The following is a 21161-nucleotide window of genomic DNA, read 5'->3' on the forward strand; positions in this document are numbered from 1 at the left end:
TATCCCAAGGCAAAATGTATCTCTAGGTTTCACCGCAGAACTTTTGTGAAAAGATGTGGATCAATTACACCTATTTCTGGAACTATGAATGTGATGCACTTTCTGCATATGTGGCTCTGTGCAACAGGTTCGACATCTGTATTCAGTGGAGAACACCAGATTACTGCTGTAAGTAGTACATTTGAGATAATATTTCTAACCATCAAAAAGCATTCCATATTTTTTGCATTCACTTCTTTCTCTTTTCATTTTTCACCACAAAATAATTTCATAAGAATAAAATGCCTATCAATGTAACCTAGAAGTTGGATGTCAGCTTTCCCACATAGGCAACTTCTATTTTCATCCTGATCTACACCTATGGTCGGCCTCAGTTGTCCCAGAAGAAAACCTAGTCCACAAAATATTAGCTAGCAAAATCAGTGAAAGTGTGGAAGAAATCACAGGGAATGGAAAAAAGATTTGAATTCTGTATCCCAGAGCACATTTTGTTGGTTTCAATTCCACCTGCCTCATTTGCCCAGCTTGTTCCCGAGCTTGTGAAGAGGATGCATGATTTTCTGTCCCCTTTCCCTCCTTTCCTGATACTGTATCCACTTTCTGGAAACTAATCTTTCTGGCTTTCTTTGATCCATATCTAGGTTCACTCTTTTTCCAAATATGTGTTTGTGTATCCTTCTTCTTTTGTATGTATTCTTTGCTCATTTTTATCTTTTTTAATGAATATAATTTATTGTCAAATTGGCTCACATACAACACCCAGTGCTCATCCAACAAGTGCCCTCCTCAATGTCCATCACCCATTTTTCCTCCCCTCTACCCCCGCATCCACCCTTAGTTTGTTCTCTGTGTTTAATAGTTGGCCCATTTTTATCTATAGGGCCCATGCTTTCTCATCAAGTTGTAAGGCTTTTCATAAAAAGTTTATTCAACCTATCATCAGTCCTGGGCACATTTTACGGAAAACAATGTTAATTTCATTTATGAAATAGCAATTAAATAGATTAAGCGGTAAAATATGGTCAAAATGAATGTCAGTGAAATGTTCCAAGATAAAATAAAAGTTTTCATTTTCCCTAGAGGAAAAAATAAAATACATGGAGAAAGAATAATATATCCCAAACACCGGTTACATGACGTTGTTTCAGATATAAAGCAGCTCCTGGTGTGCCTTACTATCTCTTACCTCTCCTTGCTCCCAGAGGTAATCACTATTCAAGAGTGGGGTAGCTTGATTCATGGGAAATGTATGGCATCTCTAACTTTAATAGACACTGTCAAATTGTTCCCCACTGAGATTTTATCAATTTATATCCCCACCAGCTACATGTTCATTTTTTAAAAGTATGATTTTTTAAGATCACTGAAAATCAAAAGAATTTTCTCAAACATAATTTAGAAACTGCTCAGCAATGGTAGTTTCTTGTGACAGTGAAGGATTGAACCTAACCACACAGCATTTTTCTTTTTTATGGCTTGGTTGAGTTATATATTCAGAGCATATTTCTGTGCTTATCCTGAGTAGACTGTTGTATATCCTCACCACACACAGAAGTAACTTCATACTGGTTGAATCTATATTTATCCCAACCAGATCTGGGCTGCCTATTGGTCATATTATTTGCTACAAATCAGATGAGCTTTTCCTACTGTGACATAACATAATACTAGCTGGACATCTGGAAGATGCTCAAAAATGCCTACTGTTTGTTTTGTTTCTAGTTTTGGGTTACATCATAAATGAAAAATGAACCTTGAAGAGACTGAAATGGGCAAAATTAATTTTCCAAAAGAAATCTGACATTTCTTCCTTTTCCTATAATTCAAATAGGTGACTTTTATCATTAGCAAATTTTGTCCTCTGTTATTCATAGCTCTGAATTGCCCAGAGGGGAAGGAGTATCAACCCTGTGTGAGGACTTGTGAAGCAAGAACATGTTTGAACAGATGGTTCTATGGACACTCTCCATGTTTGAATTTAAGAGAAGATTGTGTATGCAAAAATGGAACCATTCTTCACAGGCCAGATTCAACTCAGTGCATTCCAGAGAAAGAATGTGGTAAGCGGCAGAGTGCAAAGTGACTTCTTAGGGACCTGGCAAATAAATGAAACTTATTTAGATCTTGAGAAGATGTGCTGAGAAGGATTGAACAAAAGTCACATAGGTGTTGGAAGGGAAACCAGTTCGTTTGTAATTTGATTTTAATATAATGATTGATTTCAATTGAAGTGACCCAAGTTAGAAATTTTGTTCAGGGGCGCCTGGGTGGCTCAGTCAGTTGAGTGTCCAACTTCTCTCAGGTCAGGATCTCACAGTTCGTGGGTTCGAGCCTCCCATCAGGCTCTGTGCTGACAGCTTAGAGCCTGGAATCCGCTTCAGATTCTGCATCTCCCTCTTTCTGTCCCTCCCCCGCTCACACTCTGTCTCTCTCTCTCACTCTCAAAAATAAATAAACATTAAAAAATTAAGAGAAAAAGAAGCTTTGTTCATAATGTAGGCGGTTTTTTTTTGTTTGTTTGTTCCAAGATTTTATTTAAATTCCAGTTAGTTAACATACAGTGCAATATCAGGTGTAAAATTTAGTGATTCAACACATACAACACCTGGTGCTCATCACAAGTGCTCTCCTTAATCTCCATCAACTTTTTAATCCATCCCCCCCATGGTGGTGATGTGTTTCAATCTCTACCTATGCCTGTAATAACTTAGCAAGAGTATGGCAAATTAAGAATTAAGAACATAGGCTGTGCACTGAACTCAAATTCCAATTATTTCATGTAATAATGATTCAGTTTTACCTCTTTAGGCCTAAGTTACACATCTGTAAAATGGGAAAAATAAAAGCACTTATTCCATAAGGCTAGTGTGGGGATCCATAAAATAATACAAAGTATTTTGCAACAGTACCTAGAGAAAAACAACCACTTGAGAAATGTCAGATAGTGTTATTATCTGGGAGAAAACATTTAATTTTTCTACTTTCATTTTCAAACCACTTGATTCTGACTCATCATCTCCATTGTGGTTGCAGATGAAAATAGTCCAAAATTGAGAAAATTGCAGTACCGTACTTTTTCAGTCATAGGGCTTATCATTGTGGTTAGAAGAAAAGAGAATTAGCTAATAATGAAAGAAAATGGGCAAGTAGAAGTGAAAGGCACATATAGTTCTAGAAAGTTTGTGTTTGTCATTGAGAAGACTATTTGTAGAAGACTGAGAATAAACAGGAGTGCTTATGTTTGTTTTTAGGGACCTGTGAGGTTGGTTTGATAGTAAAGAGAATAATGTAAGAGAAGTTCATTTGAGACTGGGGATATGTTGGTCACTATTCATCTCTATTATTATTATTATTATTATTATTATTATTTTAATGTTTATTTATTTTTGAAAGAGAGACAGAGTGCAAGCTGGTGAGGAGCAGGGAGAGGGAGACACAGAATCTGAAGCAGGCTCCAGGCTCTGAGCTGTCAGCAGAGCCTGACCAGGGCTCGAACTCATGAAACATGAGATCATGACCTGAGTTGAAGTTGGTTGCTCAACTGACTGAACCACCCAGGCTCCCCTCATCTCTATTATTTTTAAAAGAACTACTAGATGGCCATAGTTTTCATTAAGTAAAACTTCAATAATAAAACTACAAGAGTCACTAAATAATTAGCTACTTCCCACATTTAGATTTTAAAGCTGACACGTTTTGCATTTTCATTTGACAAAAATGATAAATGTGTGAAAAGGCCTTTTTTTCTTTCTAATACCACTCAGTTTTAACAGTTAATATTTTAAAACTAACTTAAATTTATTTTGCTGAGTTTGTTCAAGCTAAATAAGTTGTATTAGCGGACAAAATGAATAAGAAATAAACAAATGATCCTATTTATTGAAGAAGACAGGCAAATTTACAGGTAGTTGTAGGAGGGAAAAATATTTTTGCAGACTACATTGCAAATTTCATTAGAGAAAAATGTAAGCTAGTAGCTGATGAAAAGGGGAATCTAAGAAAGGATAAATATGGGACGTGTTATCTATGTTGCTGAACCAACTCATGGTCTGAAATCAAAACAATAAATGCATCACAGCTTCATTTATTTTAGTGGCCAGGTGATGAGTGATATAACATTGTTCCTCTTTTTAAGCATGTACTGATAGTGAAGACCAGCCTCGCACTGCTGGAGAGGTTTGGAATGGGGGCATTGACGAATGTGCCCTGTACAAATGTTTGGGGAATGGAAGTATTATTCCCATAGAACCTGACTGTGATGAAGAGCCCTCGCCAACTTGTGAACGAGAAGCTGAAGTTGTCCTGGGCATCATTGATAAGTGGACCTGCTGTTCAAAGGAAGTTTGCGGTGTGTATGTGGGCCAAAGCCTTACAGTTAACGCCACAAAATTTGTCGATACCATTTGTGAAAAAGTAAGGTGTGCATAATGCTTGGTATAAAAGAAAGTAAAGGTTGAGGTAAAAATAGAAATATTGCCATAAATATTGTTTATATACTCTCAAAGCAAGTTTTATCTCATTCGTGTTTTTGCCGATTTTGCAAATATACACACAAAATTCTGGCTATTAACAATTAATAATATTCAATAATATGTGACAAGAGAACGTTTCTGGGAATCTTTGACTTTTGACAATCGAGGGTGAAAGACCATAATAAATAAACCTTCGATTGGCAACCTTTTCACATATGACCCATTTGTGAGCTGAATGTGTTTAATTGCAGCATAAAGCACAGATTTTAGTTATATCCACGAATATTTTAACACTTCTGTTTCTTATTTCCAGGTTGTGACATGACCTTATGTGAATCTGCCATTCCAACATGTACGGATAGTCAAAAATTGGTTGTTGGCCATAGTCCTCTTTCTTGTTGCCCACAGTATCAATGTGGTGAGTTATTAACTAGGAGCATTAAGAGTCAGGTTTATTGTTTGCTCAGAATAGTGGATTAGATTCTCACTCTCTGTGTCTACAAGAAAATGATTGGTTATAAAATATTGTGGAGTTGTCTTGCTAAAGGTAGTTCTTTTTTAACCTGCAATTTCTTTATAAATACATATGTAGATATTTTGTTTATATATTATATTAATACATCTATTTAGATAATTAACTCAATGTAAAGATCTTAATCTTAGCAGAAATATATAGGAAATAGCAGGTGTGATATTGTGATTTATAATAAGAGATATAGATCTGGTCTTCCACCCCCTTCTCACCACAGAGCTCCTAATCCTTGGCTTTTCCAAAGTGAGGAGAACTAGGAAGTGTCTTTTGTTATGTTAATGAGTTAATGATTTCCCCTTGCCAGGGGAATCAATGAGGTGATTGGAGGTTGGAACTTTCAGTCCCACCCCATGATCTCCAAGGAGGGGAAAGGGGTTGGAGGTTTGATGAGATCTTCAATGGCCAAAAATTTAACCAATCAGGTTTATGTAATAAGGTCTCCATAAAAAACCCCAAGGAGGATGAGATTTAGAGAACTTCCAGGATAGTGAACACAAAGAAATTCGGGGCCTGGTGTGTTCTGAGAGGGCACAAGAACTCCCAACCCTTTCCCTATACCTTGCCCTATGCATATCTTCCATCTGTTTATTCCTGAGTTATTTTCTTTTATAATAAATTGGTGATCTAGTAAGTGTAATGTTTCTCTGAGTTCTGCTAGCTGTTCTAGCAAATTAATCAAACTCAAGGAAGAAGATGTGAGAACCTCTGATTTATAGCCAGTCAGCCAGCAGTATGGGCTATACAAGGTGGGCTTGTAACTAGTGTTTATAGATAGAATTGAGTTGAATTGTAGGACACCCAGCTGGTGTCTGGAGAATTACTTGGTGCTGTATGGGAATCCTCCCCTACCAAACACACATTGAGTTAGCAGGATACAGATACATTCAAAGAGAAGCAAACCATGCTACTTTATCTAATCATTTCACTCTACACAACTTTTCAAATATCTTTGTGTTTTTGCAGAATGTGACCCATTGAAATGCCCCAGTATTTCAATTCCAGAATGCAGAGAAGATCAATTCATGATTCAAGTTCAACAGGAAGAGCCTTGCTGTTTTTCTCCTCTCTGTGGTAAGTGTTCTGTAAGATAACTTTTTGGAACAAAGGGAGGGAAAATCTTTTATTTGATGTGAATTTTATGGGACTCATGGTAACCAATATTCTGCTAATATACTGATAGAAACTCAACTGAATAAGAACATTTGAAAAGAAAGTACAGCATTTTAAATGACTCTTGACAATTATTACAGTTAGCTCTACGTTCACTTAACATATATATGGACTCGGGGCGCCTGGGTGGCTCAGTCAGTTGAGTGTCCAACTTCAGCTCAGGTCATGATCTTGTGGTCTGTGAGTTCGAGCCCTGCATCGGGCTCTGTGCTGACAGCTCAGAACCTGGAGTCTGTTTCGGATTCTGTGTCTCCCTCTCTCTCTGCCCCTCCCTTGCTCGTGCTCTGTCTCTCTCTCTGTCAAAAATAAACATTAATTTTTTTAAAAAACATATATATGGACTATATATACCAGTCAAAACATGCTCAAGGAAATATAATTAAGTATTTTTTTTCTTTAATAAGGCTAGCACCAATTGTTTTTGGAGAAAATTTTAGCCTTGGCTTTCCTTGAAGAACCAACTAAAATAATGGACTCTGCCAAGCCATTATAGAACCTCTTTAAAATTTCATTTTATATAGGGGTGCCTGGATGGCTCAGTCGGTTAAGCATCTGACTTTGGCTCAGGTCATGATCTCGTGGTTCATGAGTTCGGGCCCCGCGTCAGGCTCTGTGCTGACAGCTCAGAGCGTGGGGCCTGCTATTCTGTGTCTCCCTCTCTCTCTGCCCCCTCCTTGCTCATGCTCTGTCCTCTCTGTCTCTCAAAAATAAATAAACATTAAACACATTTTAAAAAAATTCATTTTATATAGCATGTGTGATATATGTGTGAGCATGATGATGCTGGAAGAGAATGGTAGAGATGAAAGGTGTCCAGGAAAAGACTGTCTATGAAGCTATATATTCTATCTGATGAAATGGACATTGAAAACTAAAAAGTTCTCTGTTTTTCATTGCAAGTGGATTATCATATCTAAGACTGGTGATTAATGTAGGCTTCAGATGTACCTATGGAAATCAAAACACATCTCTTTCTACCCGTTAAGGTTCTTTGAGTGCAAGTGGCAAAAGGGATTGATTCCAGCTAGCTTAACACAACCAATTAGTGGAAGGCTTGGGAATCAAGATTTTGTAGGAGCAAGATGAAGCAGACCACGCCCTGGGAAGGAAAGAAATCAGCTATTGTAGGTGACAGTCACTAATGACTGACTCAGCAACATCCATTTCCTGCCCTGGTGTGTCTCTATTTATGATTCAAATGCCATAGAGAGAGATTCGCAGAGGCCTGCTGAGGGTCAGGCACCTTTATGAAGAGTCACTCCAAGACTGTGTGGGTGGGGCATTTCCTCAAGGTCATTCAGAGAATTGTAATCAAAGTTGGGAAAGGGATACTGAACAACCCCAAAGAACACATGCCTACTATATTATCCGTCCATCCATAAACTAGAGTAATCAAGGGTAGTGAATTCAGAAGACGTAAATAAATAAATCAATGACATTTTGATCCTAGAAAAAAGAAAGTTGCTCCAGAAATCTTAATGCTTTTCTCGCTGTGCTTGGAAAGCATAAAGCAATATACTTAGTTAGTATTGTTGTTTTTATGACCACATGAGGAAATCTGTCTGTTAAAGACTTGTTTTCCCTGTTTCCTATTTTATTGAACATGATGGTTTATATGTGTGTCATAATGTGAATTAATCACTTGTTTTTAGCTCAGCTGTGACTTCTGACCTTTCGTTTTACCTTTAGTTTGTGAATCTTGCACTGAACCTATTCCACTATGTACTGATGGGGAGTTTCTCACTGTGGATCTTAATACTACACATTTCTGTTGTCCTCAGTATTACTGTGGTAAGTATATCTTAACTAATTTAAAATGTTTAGATGTGTCCAATATTTAAGAAGCCTCATGAATCTTAGTTGTGTTGTTAGATCACACCTTCATTGAATTCTAGCATATAAAATATATATTAAATGTATGCGATGTTTTTATATATCTAAGAGCTCTTCTTGGATAATATCATTACCTCCCCAAAATAGATTACTATGACTTTTTTCATCATCCTAGAAAGACCAGCTTTCCAGGTGATTCCATACCTTCTCCACTTCCTTTCTCTTCTTGCACACCTAGTGTTTCTCAGGGCCCTTCACCTGATGAGCTGATCCTGGTTATACTTCTGTTTTCGTGCATTCCATGCTCACCAATACATGGCCAATGAATGGTGGGAGAGGTAGCAGTGGGAAGATAGGAATCTGTGCCCTATATCAGCAATGGCTGTGAACTAAATGGTAGCTGGTGAGGACGAGCTTTTACAAGAGGCTAATCTTCATCCACGTCATTTTTTTCTATTTAGTTTGTGACCCAAATCTTTGTCCTACACCACTACTCAACTGTGCAGAAGATATGAACCTTGTAAAAGAAAATATATCTGGTCAATGTTGTCCAACATGGCATTGCGGTAACTAATTTTCATACTTCAAAGTTTTATTGCAACACAGTAATGTGTTCTGATCAATATAAATATGTTGATTTTTGCCTTTTAGAATGTAGCTGTGGAAACCTTGTTATGCCAGCTTGTGAAGTGGTAAGAACACACATTTTGATTGAACTGTCATATTATGTAAATTAGTTTAATTCTTGCTTTATCCTCCTTATTTCTGAGTTGTCAGAGTTAATGAAATTATCTTTATTAAATGATACTGAAGTAGATTAAAGTAACATGTGCTGGTATCAGGGAGCAGTGAACCTTTTTTATTTATTTGAGATAAGAAAATGTAATACATTATTTTTTTCACTGGAGACTGAATCTATTAGTCTTATGTCTACTTGACTTCACTGGTCTGAAAATAAAGCAAAACATTGGAAAAAAAGATTACCTCCATATTGAGAGGTGTTCCTAGTGATTCTTCAAGAAATCGTGCCAAAGATGCATCTGTTGTGGAGGAGGAGGGGATATAAACATGTAGCTGTACCTTCTTAAGAGTTATATGAACATTTTGTAAATAAGGAAATTGAGGTCCAGAGAGAGTAAATGACTGACTGAGATCTTCAGGATTCAAACCGATGGTTGTTTTATGTGTGTGTCTTGTGTATTCCTTTATTCTTTCTACTTTGCCATAACTCTTTCATTTCCGTTAAAAACTACAGCGAAGACATAAGTTTAAATAACAAAAGCAAGTTGAAACTGCCTTGTTTTTATTCCTGTCTTGGACTTTTTTTAGTTGTACTTCACTTTCCTCATCTGCAATATAAAAGTAATAACAAGTGTCCAGCTCTTGGTTTCAGGTCAGGTCATGATCTCACGATTTGTGAGTTCGAGCCCCACTTTCAGCTCTGCACTGACCGTGTGGAGTCTGCTAGGATTTCTATCTCTCTCTGTCCCTCCCCCCTGTCTTTGTCCCTTAAAATAAATAAATAAACTTAAAAAAATAAACATAGTAACAATACCTATATCAGATGAATGAAATAAGTTAATATATATTAAATATTTAGATAGTACTTGACACATAGAGCACAATAAGTATTAGCTATAATTATTATTACAAAATTAACACAATATATCATGGAGAACTTTCTAGGGAAGTTCACTATCAAGAAAAATTTGGAAAAAAGTGACAGGTTAGAATAATGGATGAAAGCAATTGAACTATTCCATATAGACGCTAGGATGAACATGAATAAACACACCAAAAGGTGAGGTAAGATACGTAGGCTAAAAGGTAATGATGACTCTTGCCTTGAGAAAAAGCTAACTGAAGGTAGAGCAAGGAACAATGGGAGATGAAGAACTATACAAGTTGGTGTATTGAGGTTGGCTTTAAAGATGAGATGGAAGAATGCAGATGTTATTTATTTATTTTTTCTTTGCAGTTCTTCATTCAACTAACATTTGTTGAAAACCAGTTTGTGTGGTGATGGGACCAGACACTTGAAATAGCACAGCCCTATTCTGAGGAACTCACTGCACATTTAATATGATAGGAGAGAAAGAGGGTCCTGCACAGGATGGAAATTATGATGCAAATTGAGTGTTTGAGTTAATTTTGCTCTTCCTGTGTAGCAGGGTAAGGACAGTAAAACATTAGAGGGAAGTAGATCAGCCAGAGACTGTTACAGCCATTCATGAATGAGAACCTTGGGTATAGCAAGATCTGTATAGAGGGACTAGGGAGAGGTTGAATTTAGGAGGATAAAAAATAGGACCCTGGCCCTTTGTAACATGTGTGTAGGAGTGTGTGTGGGGGAAGGAAAAACAGAGAGCGAGCGAGCGAGAGAGAGAGAGCTAGAAACAGAGACACACACATACATGGACACACACAGAGAAATATCTACAAAATCTTTAAGGTTACAAGGCTTGCACATCAAAAGTCCGAGAGTCCTGGGTCCTTGGGTAAACACTGATCACCAAAGAAGCAGCTAAGTAGAGACCCTGTGGTTTCACCTCTACCCAGCCTCATTCAGAGCTCTCCTCCTGGCCTGAAAGAGGTAATAAAGCATCTTGAGACATTTCAATAACTTCAAACACAAGATAAATCTAACCCTCATCCTATGGGATTTTGTGCCTACTGTGTTCTGGGTCTTTTGAAGTGTTTTTGGGGAGAAGCCTGTATGTTTATTCTTTAAACTTGTTCTGGTTGTTACCTTAACTCTGGGCGTGTTGTATATGCCTGTGTATATGTGCCCCTTTAACACCTGTCTTAGCCTCACCACCAACTCACCAACCACTTTACTGTCCATCCCTCTCTGTCCTGTTTTTTGTTGTTGTTTGTTTGTTTGTTTCTTCTTGTGGGTTTCTACCATTCTCCACTTACCTTTTCTCTGTGTTCTTCTCCATCTCCAATATTTAGGCTAGATGCTGGCCTATCTAGCTTTTTTTCCAGCTCAACTTTCAATGTCTGAATATTAATTATGAATCAAAATTTCACATTACTCAATACTCCAAGCATCTGTTGAGTGCCTGCTATTTTATATATTAGCACTGTGCTAGGCACACAGAACATATGCAGTAGCTGCAATATTCTTGAACATCCTACCTGAATATATGTAACCACATGCATGATATAGTTTTAACATTCATGATTCTATACAAGCATTGACCTGACCCATTGTTCTTGAGTACCTACTCTGAATAGTTGCTAAACATTTGTTTCAGTGTCTAAGATGGTATATTATTTTAAATCACATCAGCTTATTCACATAGACAACAAATGTATCTCAACCTAAAGAGTTTATGGTAGGCCTTTGCAGTATTTCTGTTTTTAAATAGCAACTTTATTGAAATATAGTTCACACACCACACAATTCAGCCATTTAAAGTATATGGTTCCGTGGTTTTTATTATGTTCATAGAATTCTGCCACCATCAACAAAATCAACTTTAGAACAATTTTATTAACCCCCAGAGAAACTCTGCACCTGTTAGCACTCACCCCTTATTTCCTCCAAACTTCCCAGCCCTCGGAATCTGTTCTATCTCTACAGATTTTCCTATCTTGAATATTTCATATAAGTGGAATCCTATAATACGTGGTTTTGTGATTCCTTTCACTTAGCATAATGTTTTCAAGGTTCATCTGTGTTGCAGTATGTGTCCATACTTCATTCCTTTTTACTGTTAAATAATATTCCATTGTTTGAATATGTCTAGATGTTTATCCAAATAAAGGTATACAATGGCCAATAGCACATGAAAAGATTCATAGGATCATTAGCTTTCAGTTAAATGAAAATCTGAACTACAGTGAGGTATCACTTCACACTCACTAAGAAGACAGATAATAATACATGTTGGCAAGGATGTGGAGAAATTAGAACCTTCATATGATACTGGTGGGAATGTAAAATGATACATCTGTTTTGGAATACAGTGAAAGACAAAAGGCTAATATATAATATATATATATATATATATATATATATATATATATATATATATATATATTATATGCCCCAGAAATTCCACTCCTAGGTGTATATCCATGAGAAATGAATACATATGTCCACACAAAAGCTTGTACATGACCATTCATAGCAAGCGCTATTCTCAGGAGCCAAAAAGTGCAAACAGCTTAGGGTGATGTTGTTACTGATTTTAAAGGACAGGGATGCTTCCTTGGGAGTTAAACACACCAACTTGGAACCTATGCCGTGGGAGAATTTGATTTATTTTTCTAACTCCATGTTTCTAACATTTTATTTCCAATCCCTTTGGAATTGGGTAATAACTAAAAATCATAAAAGACCAAATGAGTTAATGTGTATGAGACTACAGCTTGTAAAATACTATAGAAGGTAAGATATTATTAGCTTATGGGGAAAAGTACCCTTTATACGTTACTATGAATTTATTAGAGTCATTTTTTACATTACGAATCAAATTAATTTTTTTTACTGACATCACATGAAAATAAAATGCCCTCAGGAAAAGTTGCTCTTTAAAATGCAATTCTTGAAACTTTAAACTTGGTCCTATACTGAGAGGAATAGATACCATTTCTGATAGGATAATGTTTAAGCATTGGTATAGAGGCATTTCATCGACACCTGAAGGTTATACTGCACTTGCCGTGTGTCTGCCCTATGGTAAGTTCTTTACGTGAATTCACCCATTATTTTTTCTAAAAAAAACCCTAAGAGGTAGGCAATGTTATTATCCCCATTTTACAGATGAGGGAAGTGAGGAGAAGACCAGCTTAGCGACTTGCCCTAGATCACACAGCTTGTAGGCAGCAAAGCCGAGGTGGGCACAGGGCGGCCCTATTCCTGAGTCCATGCATGCTATTCGTCACTCTACCATACTCTTTTGCTCCTGCTTTATATACTATGGCATCCTTGCTCCATGTAAACATCAGGACCTTGGGCCACCTTGATAGAGAAGATCAAGAATATTCGCATCAAGCACAATTTCCAGGATTAGCAGTATTCTCTTATCTCCAATTGCCCGCTAGAAGTGCAGAACCAAGCAATATTTTCAAGGCAGTAAAGACCATAAAGATCATCTTCTCTACCTTCACTCATTTAACAGATAAAGGAATTAATATTTGGAGAGATTAAGTGCCACCATCATCTTGTTTGTTGTGAATTTTTTCCTGTGAGCTGTTAATTAAATGACCACTGGGTTAATCAAAGCCTGTTCACTATCAAATATTTATTAAGCACCTGATATGTGTCTGGCTGTATGGTAGGGAACTTACTAAACGTTATACTGTGTATATATTTTTACAGTTGTCATATGAGAAGCTGGGTAAGTCATGTTTAATAATAATATCTTTCTAACAGGGAGAATTTACTGCAGTAGATCAGAACTTTCAGAGTGACTGTGGATGTGTACGGTATCTCTGTGGTAACTATGTTTCTTCTCACTACTAAATGCTATGAATACGATTTTTATCTGGTCACTATTAATAAATTAAAAAGTATTTTCTTTGAGTTGTATCACACATTTTAACCCATTTGATTAAATGTGTGCCAGTTTTTGAGTATAAAAATTCATTATCATTTTTCAGTTGCCTCTTTTGTAATATATCTAAATGTTCTGATAGATACCTTAACGGGACAGAACAACAAATATGTTTTGTAGAGGCTTTTCAGAATTGAAAGTTGATTTTATGGTCCTTTTAAATACATGTATTTACTATTTTTACAACATCCATCCAGAAGTGAGAGACTTTGATCATTGTTCTATCATTATGCATGCTAACATTGCAAAGCATAGAGTTGGTTTTTCTACAAAATAGCAAATCTTCATATTAAGTATTAATAGCTTAATAGGAAAAAAACGCTTTTATTCATCAGCTTTGAACTTGCATTTTTATATAAGAGAAGGCTTAAATTCGGTGTTAGCAAGGCACAGAGAGCTTCTGAGCTGTATTTTCATCACTTTCTAGCCTACCTTAATATGCCACTTTTACTTTGTATTAGCTATCTTAATCATCAAGCATAATGTATAGCACTATTTATTTTGCAGCACAACAAAATTGAAAAATTTATCTAAAAATAACCATTAAAAACCATGAAATGTTATACAATCCCACCATGAAAAGCCCTACCACTGTTGATTTGGCTTTTGCCTCATTCTATATCTACTCCATCAAATTGTCATGTTATGTTTCCAGAAGAGAGAACAAACAGCTTGATGATCACTTAGATCTAAAATTCTGGAATCTGCTATAAAGTATAGCTTTTGAAGGCAGTTCAGACGGTAAAGAGTGGGACTAAATGTGCTACATTCATTATTAAGTAAACTCTTGAGTTATTAACAATATATAAAGGGAAAGATCATTATTGGTTTTGAAAAAATTACACATCACAGTGAAAACATAAACTTAAATACAAGTTCCATTGAATGATTAATAAAAAAAATCCTCAAAATAGTACTTTTCATTGACTTTTTTTCTTTTCTTAGAAAAGGATGAGGTGTGTGTATTTCAAGAAGTATCAGTATTGAATCCTGGCCAGTCTATGATAAAGTATTTGGAAGGGGACTTTTGTTATACAGTGGAGTGTCTGGAAGAAAAAGATAACCATACAGGCTTTCACACTCTGAATTTTACAATGGTGAACTGTTCAAAAGAATGTGACATTGTAAGTATTCTTTGTAAGTCATTCTGGTGAGAGTTAAATTAATAATAAAATGGCAGCTATAGAATTTTAGCTGGTGAATATTCCATAAGTTAAAAGTATACACTTGAATAGTTCAATAATCTAGTAATGTCTAATGTATATAATGCATATTTTCCTTTCCCTGTGTGCCATCTTGAGCCTTATTATCTATTTATCTATACAGATTACTTGACCTGCTTAATGAATCTTGGCTGCTAGATGTAAAGGTTAATATTTACTTCATTTCTAAATCATGAAGTAAATTATTATTTGAAGTGCCTCAAATTCAACCTTTTAAATGCTTACAGGTGTTCTGAGAGAGCATATAGGTATACTGGGAAGCACTTTCAGAGTGGATTCATTAAAACTACTGGTATTGTTGTGTGGCTAACTAAATGTACTGTCATTATATACAGCACCAGGTATATACTCCGTCTCCAAGTGACTATGATTGCTGTGGTACCTGCAAAAATGTATCCTGCAAATTTCAAATGGAAAATGGGACATCAGTTATATATGAGGTATGAATTCCTTACTCCCTAAAATACGTTCCTTGGAGGGTAGCTTTCTGTGCTATTTTCTTAAGATGTTCTTAAGTCCAGTAAGTTTGAAAAATATCACACACACACACACACACAATAAACACACTCATATGCAGCACATAAGACACAGTTACATTTGTTACATTTTAAAGTTTCTGATAATTCCTGCTGTAAAGGAATATGTTTAACTTATTTCTCACAGATATTTTATTATAGATTCTCACTTTTTTTTTTTACAGATGTGAGGAATGGGCTTTGAGAATTGCTTTTTTCTAATCTTAGAATAATGGGGGAAAACATTATTATTTTATTCACTCCTTTAAAATGAAGCATTTTAATGGAAATATGAAACTCAAGGTGTTAGCATGTTATTATTTCAGGTATTGAAGATTTCAATGGGTAAATAAGAAAAAAGATTGAGTATTTGACAATTTTTTTTACAAAGAAGATCTCAAGAGTCAATAATGCTATATTACACCTTTCCACCAAAAATAATGAAATAATTATTCAGAATTTTCCTGTTATCTCCTAATAACTCCATATATGTTTGCAGACTGACCTATTCCTTCCTTAGACTAGAAAATGGAACTTTCTCATTTTAGTACATCACTCATAACATTTAGTACATTTCTCATAACTTACATTACCTAAAAGTAGTTCACATTTATTGTTGCCATCCTTAGGTTTTTCCATTAATAGTTTAATTACCTAGAGGTCTTACTACTGGTGTTTTTAATTACATGGGATTACTCACATACCCCCAAAACAGATTTCTCCAATTCTGTTCATTTTATTAAATAAGATTAACAATTATTTTGTGCCATAGCCTATGTTTCACAATTATGCACACACTAGTGTTACTGATTTAAATAGTTTTGATATTGTTTATCTGTTTTATCACAGTGACATGTTTATTTTATTTTATTTTTTTAAATTTTTTTAACGTTTATTTATTTTTGAGACAGAGAGAGACAGAGCATGAACAGGGGAGGGGCAGAGAGAGAGGGAGACACAGAATCTGAAACAGGCTCCAGGCTCTGAGCTGTCAGCACAGAGCCCGATGCGGGGCTCAAACTCACCGACCGTGAGATCATGACCTGAGCGGAAGTCGGACGCTTAACCGACCGAGCCACCCAGGCGCCCCGACATGTCTATTTTATAATACATTATATTACATTATTATATTATATTGTTTATTTTTGAGAGAGAAAGTGTGTGCCTGCAGTGGGGTCGGGGCAGAGAGAAAGGGACAGAGAGAATCTTAAGCAGGTTCTACGCCCAGCCAGAAGCAGGGCTTCATCTCATGAACCTTGAGATCATGGCCTGAGTCAAAATCCAGAGTCAGACTCTTAACCAACTAAGCCACCCAGGCACCCCTATAATATATTATTTTAAGGAAGGAGTTTTGAAAATGGAAGCTTCTAAAGTGATGAAAACATAGGTGTCAGTGAGGGAAAAGGAATCAGAGTGTACTTGAAAAAACAGTAATTTGGGGCTTTTAGTAACAGGGCAACATAAACTCTGTTATCAATAATCCAGGAACCACCTGTGTATATGACTAGTATTTACAGCGGGTAGCCTGAGATGTAAATAAAAGATTAAATTATGTTCAGAATATTTAAGTTTATTTATTGAGGGGGGCCGGGGGAAGGGGCACACAGAGAATCCTAAGCAGGCTCCACACTGTCAGTGCAGAGCCCAATGCGGGGCTCAAACTCACAAACTCACAAACTGAGCCACCCAGGCACCCCTGTTAAAATATTTTTTTGAGAATTCTGGGGTGCGTGGGTGGCTCAGTCAGTTGAAATTCTGACTTCAGTTCAGGTCATGATCTCACAGCTCCTGAGTTCAAGACCCACATCGGGCTCTCTGCTGTCAGTGCAGAGCCCGCTTTGGACCTTCTTTCCCCCCCTCTCTCTGCCCCTTCCCTGCTTGCACTCTCTCTCTCAAAAATAAATAAAATCTTAGAATTCAACAAGTAATGCAATCAAGGCAAATGTACATCTGGATCGTTAACTCCTGGCTCTTTCAAAGATAAACTTTAGTTATCTAGAAATCTTATTTCTATGGGACAACTAATTTCTTATTTCAGATAAATAAGATAGTACTATTTGAGCTGAATATTAGAATTCTAATTTGAATTTGAATATTTTATTTCCTTTTATACCTGGGCTTGTAGATCTTTTCCAATTTAAGTTCCTAGAAGACCTAAAGATATTTATAAGTTAAAATAGAATCTGGAGAAAAAGAAGTTCATCCAAATTCCTTACTGCACAAGGAAACAGCAAGCCAGAGTTTGGCTAACATTTTAAAATGTGGGTTGTAAGATAAAATTAGAAATCAACAATTACAGTCCAATAATTATGTTATAATTATGTTCAGCTGATTTTATTTCTAGATAAGAATTCTGAAATCAGGAATGAAATAAATAGTTATGTTTAAAATTTTGTTAAAAGAATAGGAATGTGTTTTAAAACAACCATAAGGCATATAAAACTAGGGCTATAAGTCAATAATCACTGTCCTCCAAGGATTTTTTAATTTTTTGGTGATAAGGGAGTAGAAGGAATAATAAACAAATCCCAAGAAAGGAGGCGTGTTAACTAATATGGTTTGTTGTTTTATAATTAGTGAGGGAATATTAGAACAAGACCTTTGACATTTGGCCAAATTGGATAATTAATCTTGTAGTAGAAACAGACACTATTTGTTTCTTTTCTCTCTATTGCTTTATTTCACATTTACATCTCAGATCTAGTTTGAAACCAGACACACACACACACACACATACCATATATGTATTTTTAATCCTTTTAGATAAATTTGGGGATATTTCCAGATAGACATTTTATGCCACAAGAAGTTCTCTGCCTCTTGACTTGGATAGGAAATATTCTAGTTAAAAATATACCAGATTTGGGGGCACCTGGGTGGCTCAGACAGTTAAGCACCTGACTCTTGATTTTGGCTCAGGTCATGATCTCATAGTTTGTGAGACTAAGCCCCACATTGAGCTCTGTGCTGACAGCATGGAGCCTGCTTGGGATTCTCTCCCTCTCCCTCTCTCTCTGCCCAACCCAGCTCACATACATGCATGCTCTCTCTTTCAAAATAAATAAATGAACATTAATAAAAGAGAAATACATCACATTTTAATAAGCAAAACAGTAATGTTCTCTTATTTTTAGGAGGGAAGTACCTGGCACTATAATTGTACCACATATGAATGTGTTAAGACTGATGAAGGGACAATGATTCTCAACTACAGTATGGTCTGTCCCCCTTTTAATGAGACTGAATGCAAAATGGTTTGTACTTTTTTATATCTAAAAAAATATAGTATTAAATATAACTTAGAAAATAATATGTTTTCCAAGGTAGTACATACATATGTAGTGGCTTATTTTGGTGTATGTTTTATTTTCATGTATACATCAAAGCTCTATTCAGTTTGCCATTTTGAGTTATAAATGGCGTTCCAAATAATTCTCCCTGAATTAACATTGTGCTATCTCTAGGGTTTTAACATGTAGATCAAATAATTATTGAAAAATCATTTGATCAGCAGACTAGAATCTCTTTCACCATGAATTAATAATCTATTTGAGGTTGGCCAATTTTATTTCTTAAGCACACAGCCAGATTTATGATGTCATTCACTTTTTCATGCATGCTGGCCTAAGTGAAATTTGTCTTAGCTTCTCTGAGCACAGGCCATGGTGGAAGTCGGCACATGTCACAGCATTGCTGATCCTTTAGCTTAGATATCCCAGTTTCTTATTTTCTCAGAGAAGAGTCCATTGGGAAAGTAGATTTTTGGAAGTGATACTTTTTCTTATAAGGCCCTTTATAGCGTTAATTATTCAGAAGATAACAATCCCTAATGAAAAGTGCGCTCTATTCTATTGTGTAGGCAATATTTTTCTTCAATGCGGAGAAATAGCATGGTCTTATTGATTTTTTTTTTAAAGATGTGCTCTTTTAGTGATGGTGGCTAGCTGGCTGGCTAGATAGACATATATAGTGAAGTAACAGGATTTCAGCTCTGGAAAGAATCTTAGGCGTCATCTTATTTCACAGGTTCATTTTTATAGCCAAAATTCTTTGTGCTTAAATTGCAATTAATAAGTTACTAAAAGCAATGAACAACTTACTGTAAGAACTCAAGACATAATTAATAAAATTTTCTTAATCAGGTAAGAGTCAGTCATCCTGAAGTGGGTTTTTTTTGAATAATAAATATTAATGAAAAGATACACCATTTTAACATTTAATTATATTCAGGAACTTAGTCTTGCCTCATAGAATACGTTTGGTTATTTCAAGGAGTTGAAAATATAATGACTTCTATTTAGAGTACCTATAAAACTTTGTTCTGGTAAGTTTGTGTGTGTGTGTGTGTGTGTGTGGCATTTAAAATGTGTTATAAGAAATAAATAAATAAAGTATTCTTTTAAGTAAGTTAATCTTTTTGCACTTTTTTCATATTACTAGTAAAAAAATAACCAAAATTGAAACAAAAATATTTGCTCCTAGTTTCAAAAACAAATTCTTATTAGAAATAGTTATATTTCTATTATTTTCTTATAAAAGCTTTGTGATATTTAGTAAAAATACTGAGAGTTAGTTTTCTATGTCTAGTCCAGGAGGAAATGAACAAACACTGTGAGTTTTGACTTTATTCCTTCTCTCTTCCTAGAATGAAGGGATTGTAAAGCTTTATAATGAAGGCTGTTGCAAGATCTGTAAGTGAGGACATATTACATGCATTAATTTGATAGATTAGTTTTAATTCCTCATGGTGACTTTGATTTTTTTCATAAAATTCAGATCCTATAATGCAAGGAGAGAAGCACATTTTATAATGTTATTACTTAAATGTCATGTGGTTAATTACTTTGTCAGTCTTCTGGAGTATGAATAAAATATTTTTAATTTAGATTAATTTTAATTTAAATATTAGAAATTTCTTCACTGTTGCATTTCCCAAAAGGTATTGCATGGGATTTTCCTAGGTTTTATGTTTAAGAGGTGTCTGTGGTATCAACTTTGCTTGGAACATAAAGTTAAGTAGGTTATGATGAGAATGGCACTGTGACTTCAGTAAGGACGTTGGATTCTATAACTCCATGTTAATTATTAAACAAGTAAGTACTTTATGTTATCTGAGGGCAGACAGGGGAAACTCTATGCTACTGACCACAATACTACCATCTATTACCTACACTGTCAGCACTATTAAGTCCACTGCAGAGTGTATTGCAACTAGTTTTCACAACAGTTCTGGGAGGTAGGCGGGAAGGTTGGTATGGTTTCCCCTATGGATAAGGAAATGAAGGTTCAGAAAAGTTGATGGCTCCAATCAGTAATGGATTTAGGCCTGTCCGATGCCTGGGTCTAGGGCCTTTCAATTCTGCCAAGTCAGAATAATACCAAGCTACGTCAGTTTCTCCCATCTGACATGTAAGGACTTGTGAAATAGTTTCTGCCTTGGTATCACAGAATTATTGTCTTCAGTCTTTGCTTCTGGGTGACTGGGCTATCTTGGAGAGACTGGATGTTGGATACTATTGCAGGTGCTGTGTAATAGCAAAGTGTGTTGCAATAGTCTTTAAGGAATGAATAGGAAATGCCTCTTGGTACCAAGAGGCATTTCCTATTCATTCCTTAAAGACTATTGCAACACACTAAGTTCAGCCAACTAACAAATTAATGCTGTCCCAATTATATTCATTGCACAAGTGAACTTATCAAACTGACTTCTATTAAGTGCCTGCCATGTATCAGACACTCTTTTAGGCACTGGGACTATGATAGTGAATGAAACAATACCTGCATGCCTAGTGCATATTATCAAGAAGGGGATGAAACAATGACGACATAAATATATACTATTATGTCAA

At 35.8% G+C, this 21161-nt stretch overlaps 1 protein-coding gene across 1 annotated transcript in view; it reads left to right on the forward strand.

The window, feature by feature from the left end:
• The window catches only part of OTOGL (otogelin like), a 136585-nt gene that overhangs the window by 111113 nt on the left and 4311 nt on the right, over nt 1-21161 (forward strand). The window contains exons 41-53 of the mRNA XM_043564287.1: nt 27-168; nt 1875-2060; nt 4136-4348; nt 4786-4890; nt 5968-6075; nt 7864-7965; nt 8469-8573; nt 8659-8699; nt 13394-13457; nt 14520-14698; nt 15133-15237; nt 18447-18566; nt 19958-20003. Coding sequence (XP_043420222.1) covers nt 27-168; nt 1875-2060; nt 4136-4348; nt 4786-4890; nt 5968-6075; nt 7864-7965; nt 8469-8573; nt 8659-8699; nt 13394-13457; nt 14520-14698; nt 15133-15237; nt 18447-18566; nt 19958-20003 — 1516 coding nt within the window. The remainder of the gene's footprint in view (nt 1-26; nt 169-1874; nt 2061-4135; nt 4349-4785; nt 4891-5967; nt 6076-7863; nt 7966-8468; nt 8574-8658; nt 8700-13393; nt 13458-14519; nt 14699-15132; nt 15238-18446; nt 18567-19957; nt 20004-21161) is intronic.

Source organism: Prionailurus bengalensis, chromosome B4 (genome assembly GCF_016509475.1).
Source record: "Prionailurus bengalensis isolate Pbe53 chromosome B4, Fcat_Pben_1.1_paternal_pri, whole genome shotgun sequence".
Taxonomy (NCBI): domain Eukaryota; kingdom Metazoa; phylum Chordata; class Mammalia; order Carnivora; family Felidae; genus Prionailurus; species Prionailurus bengalensis.